A 12,932-nucleotide genomic window follows, 5' to 3' on the forward strand; every position below is an offset into this window, starting at 1 on the left:
AACAGTATCCTATCACATGAATATACCACAAACTGTTTCCAATATGCTGTCCTTATAAGCAACACTGCTATGAACATTATTGGACATGTCTCCTTGGATTCATACAGGAATGAATCATATGAGAGTGAATTTATTCAGAGTATATGGTTGGAAATGGAATTGCTGAGATGTGAGATGTCATATACATGGCTTGCCCCATAATCTGTTCTTCCCAACAAATTTATTCACCTGCCTATAGGGCAGGCTAAACCACCAGCCCCAACCTCATTTCAAAAAATTTTAGTTTGGCACTAGCTACGCGCTGCAGTTCCAAGTGCACAGGCCAGGCCCATGTGCACAAAGACACAATACGTCAAATGTTGTCTTGATACCTCAACTTTAGCACATTTGGGTTTGATTCCTGGCTGAGCCTCTCATTAGCTGTGTGATCTTTGGCAAGTTATTTGACCATCCAATCTCAATTCTTCATCTAAGATAGGCCGATAAAATTTGCACCTTTTAAGGTTTTGTGAAATGCAAATGAGTTCACACATGTAGGCGCTCAGGAGAGTCCTAATCCCATGATATATATCTGGACAATATTTAGGGTACTTACTTGATACTACTGCTGGGTAAATAAAAACTGTCCTTCAAGAGCCAGTAAATTTATCAGAACGTCAAATAGGAATAATAGAAATGGGTGTGGTTTCCAGTCCAAGAGAGATAGGTTCATTAAATGTGCCAATCTAGAGGGCACTGGAGGGAGAACTCCTGAGGCCTGCCACCTACAGGGACTCTTTGAAGGGCTGAGACACACACACTCAGGACAACCCTGAACAAGGTCACACCATCAGTGCTGGGTCCAGGCTGGGTCCCAAGGCTTCAGCAAACATAGACTTATTTTAGGAATTATACAAAGTCTTGGTTAGACAAACAAGGTTCCTAAAGACTCTCAGGATGGTGAGCCTTAAGGACACAAATATGAGGCACACAGGCATGTGGTACATGAACAAGCTGTAACCCATGCCTCCCTGCAGCCCGTAGCCCCCAGCTCTGTGACTCCTCTGCAGCACCTCACCAGAGACCAGCTGACATCTTGGAGTCCTCTCCTCCCTTCTAGTTCTTGGACTTGGGCTTCCTGGTTTTTCCACTGCCCTGGCAATTGCTCCTTGGGCTCTTTCCCCTGTTCCTCTAGATGTGAGGAGCTTCCCCTGGCCTCCCACACTCATGGGCCTCACAGATGCTTCGTTTCTGACATGGGATGCTATCATGAGGAATGAATGAAACAAGTAGTGTGAAGCTCTTACAGCTCATTATAACCTCTTCTCTAAGGATGCTGCCATCCAGGCAGCTGTGTTCAACCTCCTGACATTCCCTTTGAATCAACACAACATGCCAGGGACATTTCTGTGTCTCCAATCTGGACCCCTCCACTCCCGCTCTGTTCCACAATTACTGTTGATGATATAACATTACCAAGACAGTTCTGCTCACAGTCCTTCTATTGACTCCCCAGTGCCTACGAAGAAAGACTGGACGTTGGAGGCTTTCATGGGTGGCACACCATGAAACAGGGATTCTGTATCCAATTAGGGAATTAAAGAAAGCATAATAGGTTTTTATTGCAATAGAACTTCAGAACCTTTGATACCTCATGTGCACTGTGGTTCTTCACATTTTCCCCAAGTTTATTCAGACTTCTAGTATTTTTTTCATAAAGCTCAAAAACTAATCTAGGATGAGCCAGGCATGGTGGCACAAGCCTGTAATTCCAGTGACTTGGGAGGCTGGGGCAGGAGGATCGAGAGTTCAAGGTCACCATCAGCAACTTAGAGAGACCCTGTTTAAAAACTGAAAAAATAAAATGGCTGGGGACGTAGCTCAGTGCCCATGGGTTCAATCCTCAGGACAAAGAAGAAAAAAACAAAAACAACAGGCAAGGTGTCACGTGCCTACAGTTCCAGCTACTTAGGAGACAAAGGCAGGAGGATCACTAGATCCCAGGAATTTGAACCAGCAACACTGTGATATCCCCAACTGAAAAAAAAGAAAAGAAAATGAAAGAATCTAGGACCATCTGAACTACACTGTCTCTCCAGCATGCCTAAAGAATGTGCTGGCTATGTGCACACAGGTGGGCCAGAAAGCAACTGCCAGAGCCCCTGGCTGTGACCATCACAGTATGCTTGTTGTGGCTCATCACCACCACTGTGAGCAATCTGTGTGGGACTGTAAAATCCCAAACAGCCAAGAAGCCTTTCTCAGCACATGATAGAAAACAAACGGCTGTCAGAGTGTCCAGGTAGCGCTGACAAAGAGGTGTTTCAACCTCGCCTGCCCAGACTGCCAGCTTTCCCAGCTTTCCTGCCTAGCCCATTCCCCAGCCTTCCATTCATTGCCCGCCTGCTTACATTAGCCTGGATTGGCTTCTGAAGCTTAAAACCAAAGAACCTTTGGGTCCCTAAGTAATGACAGCCAAACTGCTCAGGGCTACCACCCCCCAGCTGCAGTACCTGTCCCATCTGGGGTGGACCTCACAAAAGTTGGTAGCATTTTCACTGAAGCAGTGGGGTGGGTGGTAGCTCCAAGCCCTTTTTCCATCTCCTTGCGGAACCGCTTAGAAATCTCCAAAAGGGTTTCATCGGAGAGACGCATGTGGTAGAGATACTGCTCAACCTGAAAGAGAAAACAAGAATAAAGACCTAGGGATTAAATACATACATAAATATATTAAATATATATAGTTACATATAATATAATATAGAATATTAGGTTCATCTAATAGAATATAACACATCCCTTCAAAAGAATAAAATCTGTCATTCATAAAACGTGATTATTAAAGACTACTAATGGGAATCAAATTATCAAGATTATCTTTTTTAAACTGAAAAATTAAAATAATGAAAATAGATTTAATTTTACTTCTAGAGAATATTTAAGACCTGGGGAAAGGACAATTGGGGAAGAGAGAAGTTAGTTCTTTTCAGACAGGTTGAATTAAAACACCTGACAACTAAAATTCATTACTGACCCTCCTCTATTCCCCACATACCTCACACGACCAGTCATGTCAATCCCATTGTCCCTCACCCTAGGCCAAGTGCCTCTTACCTGGGCTCACACAATCTCATATATCTTCCATCTGTTTTTCAACCCCCAAGCCAGACTCTGCTGTTCTCTTGCTTAAAAATCTATCCACGGCTTCCCATTGGAACCAAACCAGAAAACCTTCCAAGTTTCTAGGTGACCTGGCCTCTGCCCAGCTCCTGATCTTATGGTATGTCTCCGTACCCTTGAGCAGACTCTATCTCTGGTTCAGTTCCCAGCCTGCTCTTCCCTGCCCTGGGGTCCACGCACCAGACCCTGCCATCTCCCATCAACTCTTCAGGCCTCTCTCCACAGACTCCTCTTCTCTGACCTTCCTGAATATAATGGTTGGGACTCCCTGATACTTTAAGGACTCTAGCTTTCCCCAACATCATCCACAATTTGGAAATGATTGTCTACAACTGCTCCTGGACTTAGGGTGAGGTTACATCCCGAGAAACGCATCCTATACTGAAAAATGTCTCAAGTTGAAAATGTATTTAAGCTCTAATCTACTGAACATTATAGCTTAGCCACTCTACACTGTAGAATATCAGGCATTCACCCTTGCAAGCACATGGCTAACTGGGAGCCAAGGCTAACTGGCACTGTCCATTATACTACCATTATCCTGGGCCAAGATCAAGATTCAAAATTCAAAGTGAACATGTATCACTTTCCCAGTATCATAAAGTCAAAAAATTATTGGTGGAACCATGTGAGCCGGGGGCCATCTATATTAGCGGCTAGACCATAAGCACCAAAGGCTAAAAGACGGATGTTTCTTTGTTCAGGCTCATATCTCTAGAGTAGCAGAGTGCCTGACACATAATAGGGGCTCTGTATAAATCACACCTCTCTTGTGCTCGCAGATGGAAACAACTCTCCCTAATTATTTCACTGATCTTGTTTTCCACAATAAATGTCTACAAACTTTTCCAGACTGAACACCAGAAGGAGAGGCCTCCAGTGTCCCTCTCAGACAGTTTCTTCCTTGGAAGCTCTCTGCCTTGGCCATGGATATTCCCAGTTTTGTAGGAAGAGGGCTGACAGAGACCCATCCAAGGAGATGCATGAGTTTCCATATAGCCAGGACCCAGTTGTGACCTGAAGGTATGAGTACATGGTCCTCCTGTTCTTATCAGCCAACTGAGGGACTAGAAGGGATACCACATCCTTCACCAGCTCTGAAACTCACAGATTCCCAAGGGAAAAGGTTGGCTGATGTCCACTACCAATGTTACCCGCCATAAGAAACAAGTCCTTTACCCTGGCCCAACTTTAATGGAGGAGCAAAATTAACTTTCTCAGCCAAATATGGTTATTAATATTATTATAGCCTTTTATATTCTCCACCATTTTTTGTTGGCTCCGCTTGATTTTTCTTTTTCAACTGAACTTGCAACCTAGGATTTCCAGAGGAACAGTACAGGTATTTAATCCTTTCATGGAAAACCCAGTGTCCTTCTTTGTGACAAAAGAGAAAGAGAGAGAGTCCCCTTACATCTTCTCCCTTCCAAGCCCTATTCTAACTTCCTACAGGGGTTGGACTGTCCCTTCTCTTTGGGACTGTTTCTGGCCCTGTAGATGGGCCATCAGATCACTTCAAAGATCTTGACCAGTAATGACTTCTTATCAATCTTCCAAGATTCTAAAAGTGGAAAGACCAGAGTCTGGGGTAAAATGTTGAAAGCAGCCGTGAGGAGCAGGATAAAGGAGAGCCCGTGATGTATCACCCACCATCATCCCCTTCCACAGTGCCAGTGTTCCAAACCCAAGGAACGGACACACACAATCCTCAAATGGGCTGGAGAAGGACAAAATAGGAGCAGACAATGGTGACAAGGCAATTTCTTCCCACTGAGTCGGCCCTCAGCCGCTTCTCCACTCCTTCCCCCAGCCTACAAAAAGATCAGTCTTATCAGTTGGGTTTAGAATTGCACAACAAGAATTTCCCAGAACTCCCCGTTGCCGTATATATTAAAAAACTGTCTCAGACTATTTAATAAGTCCATTGGTTTAAATCAGAGAGAACCCAGCTGTCCATCCTGTTCCATTTCAGGGTCCTAGCTCCTCGCTTGCCTCATTTCCACTGCTTCAGCCTCCCAGCTTGGCACCCCACCTCCCAGGCCCAGGCCAGGTCACTGACCTCCTGCTTCCTAACCACTAGGGTGCACAAATGCACAAAGTTTAGGGCAACCCAGACCAGAGGCCAATACCAGGCCACATCCAGGGCCAGTGTTGACCTGCCCTCATGGACAACTGTAATAACAGCAAGCCCTCCCATAGTGCCAGCATGTGTGAGTTTTTGTTGTCAAAGCTTGGCACCCATTAACTCATTAACCCTCACAGGAGTCCTTGGAGGTGGGTACTGTTATTACCTCCATTCCACAGAGAGGTGAAAGCGATGTGCCCTAAGTCACATAGACAAAAAGGGCCAGGATGGAGCAGGGACTAGATGGAGCAGTCTAGCTGGCCTATGCTCTTATCTACTCTGCTAGATGACTGCCCCTCTCCTGCTAGACTACAGTAGGTCTACACAGGCCTAACTAATAGCAATGTAGTGAACTCAGGCTGGCCACACCCATTAAAAGGCAATCTTTTGGCTGGATGCAGTGGCACATGCCTGTAATCCCAGCAGCTCTCGAGGCTGAGGCAGGAGGATCATAAGTTCAAAGTCAGTCTCAGCGACTTAGCAAGGCCCTAAGCAACCAACTTAGTGAAACCCTGTCTCAAAATTAAAAAAAAAAAAAAAAATTAAAGGGCTAGAAATGTGGCTCAGTGATTGATTAAGCACCCCTGGGTTAAAATCCTATTACCAAAACAAAAAAAACCGGCCACTTTCTAGTCTACTGATTCCCAAAAAACAGAGATCAAGAGCAAATAGCACAGTGTATGGCCTACAGGGCTAATCTGGCAGGTCAGGGGCAGCAGATATGTCTAGGGACATTTTCATAAGTATGACACATGACAAAGTTAGAGTTTCCATCTTATTATTTTCCCAAGGAGAGGAAAGCCCAAAGGTTCAGGGAGGCCCCTTACCCACCTCCTCCACAGATGGCTCTAAGGATATACAGAGGGGGCAGGAGAATCCTTGGAGAAGAGCTGATCCTGTACTGCCCTTAAGAGGTCCTATACCACTTCCTAAAGTGCAAGGTCATGTCCACAAAACGGCAAATTCACAGCAGCCGTTCTTAGTTTACCTTTGATGTTGAAACTGCTACAAAACTTTTGGGGAATCCAGTCAGATACTTCTCATCCTTAACACCCAAAGATCAAGTTAAGCAGTTACCCCTTACTCAAGACATATCCTTTGCCCAATAGATTAGAATCATCTTTCTGTGTCCAATGACAGATGAAAATCATGATGACAAGGATGTTTGTTAGCAGTAGCTAAACATTTATCAAACATTTCTTACTTGTCAGCAGCCAACCTAACACTCTACTGACTTGATTGATCTCCATGGTCTTTTTGTAGAACTTCTATAATCCTGTTTTTAAGGGCATTTGGATGGTGAGAGGCAGAGCTGGGGTTCAGGTCTGCATATCCACCTCCAAGCCCCAGGACCACCATGTTTGCCTGTCCTACCCACTGCCCTTTGGTTTCTTGGATGACTCCAGGACCTTGGTTTCTTCTCTATCATATGAGAAGATTAAGAGAAACGATGTGGAACAGATATAAGATGAAAGTCCTACATCTTGATTCAAACGTCCTCTCTTTCACTTTGGAGCTCTTGGAACTCAGGAGTAGATGGCACCTGAGCATGATGATGTGTCCACCCAGTTTATTAGCGCCACAAGGAAGAGATGATTAGTTACCTAATGTCATAGCTTCCAAAACACAGCAGTGGAGCCCACACAGGGGGCACTGCTATGTGGGGTGAACAGTAGCCGAAGAAGCAGAAGTCAGAGACAAGACACAGCCTCCACGCAAGGAATGGTTTTCCTGGGTTGGGAGAGAAATTAATGTAGTTTTCAGAATTCTGCCAAGAAGGCCCAAAGCCAGAGGAGAAAGCCATGTAGGAGTTTCCATATGCACACATGGCAACAGGTCAACAGCTAAACAATATCCACTCTTAGAAAGGAAGGCCCTTGGGGTAAATAGTTCAAAATCCCAGTGAACACAGCATCTGAGTTTGTGGACTTCCTGTCTCACCCCAATAGACATCTGGCCCATGTTTGAATGCTTACTTACAAGCATCAGAGGCTCACACTTCTTTAAGTTCCATTGTTGGTCAGAATCAGAAAGCTTTTCCTCAATCAGAGATAAATCTGCTTTCTGATAACTTTTATTCTCCATTCTGCCACTTGTGATGAGTTCCCAAACTTGACTGCTCATCAGAAATCAAACAAGGAACTTTTTTTTTAAGAGAGGTGTGTGTGTGTGTGTGTGTGTGTGTGAGAGAGAGAGAGAGAGAGAGAGAGAGAGACAGAGAGAGAGAGAGAGAGAGAGAGAGAGAGAGAGAGAGAATTTTTGATATTTATTTTTCAGTTTTTGGCGGACACAACATCTTTGTTGGTATGTGGTGCTGAGAATTGAACCCGGGCCGCACGCATGCCAGGTGAGCGCGCTACCGCTTGAGCCACATCCCCAGCCCAAACAAGGAACTTTTTAAAAGCATTAAAAGTTCCAAACATCCATTCCAGACTAACTAAATGGATACTTCTAGGGTTGGTGGCTCAAACATCCTCCCATGTCCTGGGCAGGTTTCTACCATGCCAATGATGTGATAATGACTGACCAACACTGTTTGATCAACACTATTTATAAAAATCATTTTTACCACTTTTCTGCCTGGGGTCTCTAATAGCCAGTAGTTAAGACACTGACTGGGCCAAGTGTGTGCCTCTGAAATAATCCTGTGTTGATCCAGGGTGCTGGGAGTTGGAAAGACAAACCCTGCACTTGCTGGGAAAAGATTAAGTTGTTGGAAACTATCAAAGCAGAATCATTCTGGCCAAGCCTCATTTTGTAGCTAATGGTGGTAAAACAAGGACTTTGGCAACAGAAAAACCAGTGTGCAAATCCTAGCTGTAACACCAGTACAGGTGTGAGACATTAGAAAAGCCACTCTTCCCCTGAGCCCCTGTTTCCTTGCTATAAAATAGAATGAGGAGCCCTAACGCAATGGTGACTATAATGGCAATGCCAAACATGAAGTTCTATGTTGCCCTGCTTTCTTTCTACCTCTTCTCTTTCTTCTAGATTTCTCTGCACCAAGTGGCATCCTTGGAAGGCCAAGGATGTTTCTCAACCCAACTTAGTCACACTCAGGGAACAAGGCAGAGCCTATTTCCCAAAATGTTTCCTTCTATGCCTGTGGTGGGCGTGTGGCCTATCAGGACTGCTTCTCTCTATCTGGAAGAAAGGAAGAAGCCTTCCAGGCTAGGGAACCAAAGGCAGGCCAGAGCAAAGCCGGGATAGGGTCTGGGAAAGTTGCCTGCTTGCCCAGGAGGCAAGGGTGTGTATCAGAGAGAAAGAGTTAGCAGTTTTAGTTGATACCTATTCGGCAATGTTGAGGAGATTAGAACTTCCTCATTGGGCAATTTTGGTCAGTTTCGTTTTTCCCATAACACACCAGCTCTTCCTCTACAGAGCTGGGGGTAGGGGCAGGGGTAGCCTTAATAAGAAATCAACCCCATACTCTTTATAAAAACAAGAACCCAAATTAGGATGCCATTAACACCCATCCCTTTAAATGTCCAATTTCCCCCTGGACCAGCACACCAGCACTAAAAGGAAGGCAAATTGTGTCATGGAAACAATATAAAGAATGGAGAAAACAAAAGGTCAATCTAACAGAGATTCCACCTCAAAATGAACAGTGGACAGGCTGAGTCAGGCACAGCCCTGGCCAGAAATGGCAGCGACCCAAGGGCACTGGAGGTGAGAATTAGAGGCCTGGAGGCGAGAACTAGAAAGAGGCCCATAGGGAGCAGCCTTCAGCAAGTCCGGAGTTTAGACTAGAAACTGGACCACCCAGATGAATGACAACCTGGCTGGTCCAGAAGGGTCCATCTCATTTCATAGGCCAAATCCAACTGAATGGCTGGTGACCAATGCCTGGATCCTGGAGTCACCCTATCTGGTCTCAGTGAGAAACGGGCCCTATCAAATAATGCCTAGAAAAGAGCAACAGTCCAACTTTGACAGTTTATTTTAACAGGCTAGGAATTCAATCTTAGGTACCTTAAGAGGTTTAAAAGGAAAGAAGAAACCATGAATCTCAATGTCCAAATCTGAGGAATTCATTATCATTCAGACCTGAATTCCTAACCACTGATGCCACCTCAGCCTCCTATGTTATAGCATCTATTGAACACCAATTATGTATAAAATACTCTGGGGTATAGAACCATAATTTTAAGAGAAATTACTTTTGGATATGGATAGTGGTGATGGCTGTGCAACAGTGTATATGTCCTTAATGCCCTTGAATTAATTGTACACCTAGAAATGGTTAAAATGGTAAACTTTGTTTTATATATATTATCACAATAAAAATTTTAAGAAATCAAGGTCCTGTTCTATAGGATTTTAAATGATAATGAAGAACCTGATTTAAAATATAGACCAATAAAGGCCTCTAGAATGCACAGAGGGATGCATCCTGGTAGATTAGAAAGGCAAACATGATGCAGGGCAGCCCCTGGAGTGTCACAGGTGTGACAACAGCATTCAGAAGAGAGAGCTCTTGAGCTAAGTCATCTCAGGGAATAAATGTTGACCTGGAGACCACAATGTGAAAAGTCTCAGAAGGGGTGAGCAAGCCCAAGATCTAAAATGATTACAAATTCTAGTCAGGCATGGTGGTGCATGCCTAAAATCCCAGTAACTCAGGAGGCTGAGGAAGGAGGATCGCAGGTTCTAGGCCAGTCTCAGCAACTCAGTGAGACCCTGTCTCAAAATAAAAAAATAAAAAGGACTAGGGATGTGGCTCAGTGGTAAAGCACCCCTCAGTACTAAAAAAAAAAAATACACACACACACACACACACACACATAAATAAATGTGTGTATATACATAAATATATTTTTTCTCATCTATATGTATATATTAATTCAAGGTACCAGGAAGCTATTCGAATCACTACATTTCATAGTTCCTCACTAATTGCTTTATGATTTAACTCTATCATTTTTAAGAGCTCTTTATAATTTGCAACTGGTTATTCATAATCAACTAGTACAATGTAGAATCTGAGATATTTCAAATGGGGACACAACAGATAAAAAAAATACTAAATTTTTTAGATGCTTCTAGCATAAACATAACTATACAGACTTTTTCCACCTAGTTAACAAGAGTCCCTGAGAAGCAAGAAGCTGGCCAAATGTGATCTCATTATTTCTAATCACCGGAAGGAAGGACCATGAAGACCATCCTACTCTAAGGATTTCGTGCTATACACTAACTCTTCCTGGGCTGGTCATTTCCCTGTAGGGTTGAGTGTCAGGAAAAAGTTTGTCTGCCCAGATACATCGTGCTTCCTGCTATCCCAATGAGATGAAAATACCAATTTAAGGACAATGATCCATTTTGTCTTGACTGTCAGGAAGCTCAGAGCTCTGTCCTTAGCTCCAATTAAGTTTTTTGGAAATCATCCCTGCCTGTTTGATGACTCTTGTTCTAGAAATCCTTTTACTGAAAGCTGACCCAAATCGCCAAATCCTTTTAGTAAGCAGGCAGAAAATAAATAATACATGAACGAGCAAATGCTCATCAGTCATTTCTATAGGACACACCTCCTGGCAGAAGGGTAAATTCAAGTAATCAAATAGGATAAGTGGCTCTACAAGCTTAGAAGCATCAGGGCAATGGATTCAGGGACACCTGAGGCACAGTCCGGTTCCTTTCTTCAGTTTTTGGATCTTTCTGTTAATATTTAGAACACTCTCTCCAGGTGGCAGTGGAACAACCTTTTAGCTTCCAGACACCAGCTTTCTAAACACTGTTCTTGCCCGGAAGATACAACCAAATCATCTATATTATTAGGCCAACGCTCCAACCTGGCCTCCTCAAAAGAAATTTAAGAAGGACTGTGTTCTCTGGAAGTATGACTTAGTCTTGTCTGCTTTAAATCAAACACAGTCAGACCAGGGTGGGACAGGAGATACCATTTGATTTAAGAACATATACCTACAGCCACCCACAACAATGTAGATGAAGCTCATAATGTAATGCTGGGTGAAAGAAGCAGACGTGAAAGTGAGTCCACTCATTAAGTATGAAACAGATCTATGCTGTCAGAAATCATGATATGATCACACTGAGCGGTGGGGAGGGTGGGGGAAGGTGGGGGAGGGTGGGGAGGAGTGTAAGTGCCTGAAAGTGGGACTGACACGAAGGATCTGTTATCGTGTCTGGGTGGCATTTGCCCCATGTGTTCAGTTTCATATTTTTTTTTTTTTAATGTAGTTAAGAAAAAAAGGCAGATAGCACTGACTTGACCCTAGTCTACCTACTACACATGGTCAAAGCACCAAAAGAGATCCAAGAGGTCACAAGAGGACAATCCAGAGGGGAGATTCATAGTTTAAATCCAGCCACACACAGCCTTCCAGTGACTCTGTGCTGACACATCTGGCAACTTAGTTTTGAAAGAATTTCATATTTTTTGCATTATTCCTTTGCCAAGGTTTTACCACAAATCTTTGACAAGGAAACCAAAGCTTGGAGAAGCTTCCCCAAACCGCAAGCTAGTTCCTGGCAAGACCCACAACATCCGGTGGCCAGTCGAGTGCCCCAACCTAGGGCACAGGTGTGCCCATCCCAGGAAAGCCGGGCAAATGCTATCAATGACCTCATTAATAATAATGCCCTCAAAGACTCCTCCTGGGAGGGCCGAGGCTGTGCAAAGAGCAGCAAGTTTATCTTGTAAAATTGCCAAGGCAAAACCAGATGTTTCTGATAAAAAGGAAAAAGATGAGTTGGGGAGGAAGACATGAAGCAGAAGAACACCGGTTCGTTAAGCCCCTGTCCTCTGAAAACCAGTTGAACAAAAAGTAACAGATCTGCTACAATGCTTTCTTCACAGATGGGATCAGGAGGCCCCTCAGCAGGGCCACCATGCCACCTTAGGGAGATTCCAGCTCTGACACACCATGTACTCACAAGCCTCAGGCGGCAGGGTAAGTGTGGAGTTGACCAGGGAGGCATATGGGCCACTCCTCCAGGATCCTGTTGTACCGTGGTGAGTCACAGGGTTTCCTGTTCTTCCAGTTCTCACTCTCAGCTGCATCAAGTTACAGACAGACTTGATGCACCGCAGGCAGCAGCACCTGTCCCAGGGTCCAGGAGATGGACATTTGGGAGGCATAGCCTAGGGCCCTTCTGTCCTCAGACATTGTGTTCTGGCTGTGGAGCAGCAGTGCAAAGGAATAATATATCCCAGATGTACACGACCTGGCTAAGTTCATTTACCCAATGGATATTGACTGAGCACCAAATTGAGTGTGCCAAGATTGGGCACTAAGGATACCAGGGTAAAGCAGACACTAGCCTCTTCCAGAAAGAGACTCAGTCCATGGGTGACAGGAAGCAAATAAGACAACAAATGTTTGACAAGGAAACTAAGGCTTGGAGAAAATTCCCAAGAATAAGTTCCATTCATAGACTGAAGGTGAGGACAGACAACAGGTGGATTCTTTCATTGTAATAAAATTCAGACTTATAATCACTTAAGTCACACACATCAAATCAATTTTATGGATCCATTGTCTTGAAAAAGGTTAGAAACACATGAATGTGTAGACTCCCATGTCTAGAATGTTCTCCTCTGACCTAACAAACTCCCACTCGCCCTTCAGCACAAATGGCCTTTCTCCAGCCCATGTCAATGTACTTTTGACACCTCTTTCTT

The 12,932-nt window shown here is 44.1% G+C and overlaps 1 protein-coding gene across 1 annotated transcript in view; it reads right to left on the reverse strand.

The window, feature by feature from the left end:
• Window positions 1–12,932, reverse strand: part of HK2 (hexokinase 2) — a 59,786-nt gene that overhangs the window by 37,202 nt on the left and 9,652 nt on the right. Inside the window, exon 2 of the mRNA XM_081265048.1 lies at window positions 2,493–2,655. Coding sequence (XP_081121174.1) covers window positions 2,493–2,655 — 163 coding nt within the window. The remainder of the gene's footprint in view (window positions 1–2,492; window positions 2,656–12,932) is intronic.

Source organism: Spermophilus citellus (genome assembly GCF_964194105.1).
Source record: "Spermophilus citellus genome assembly, chromosome: 13".
NCBI classification, from domain to species: domain Eukaryota; kingdom Metazoa; phylum Chordata; class Mammalia; order Rodentia; family Sciuridae; genus Spermophilus; species Spermophilus citellus.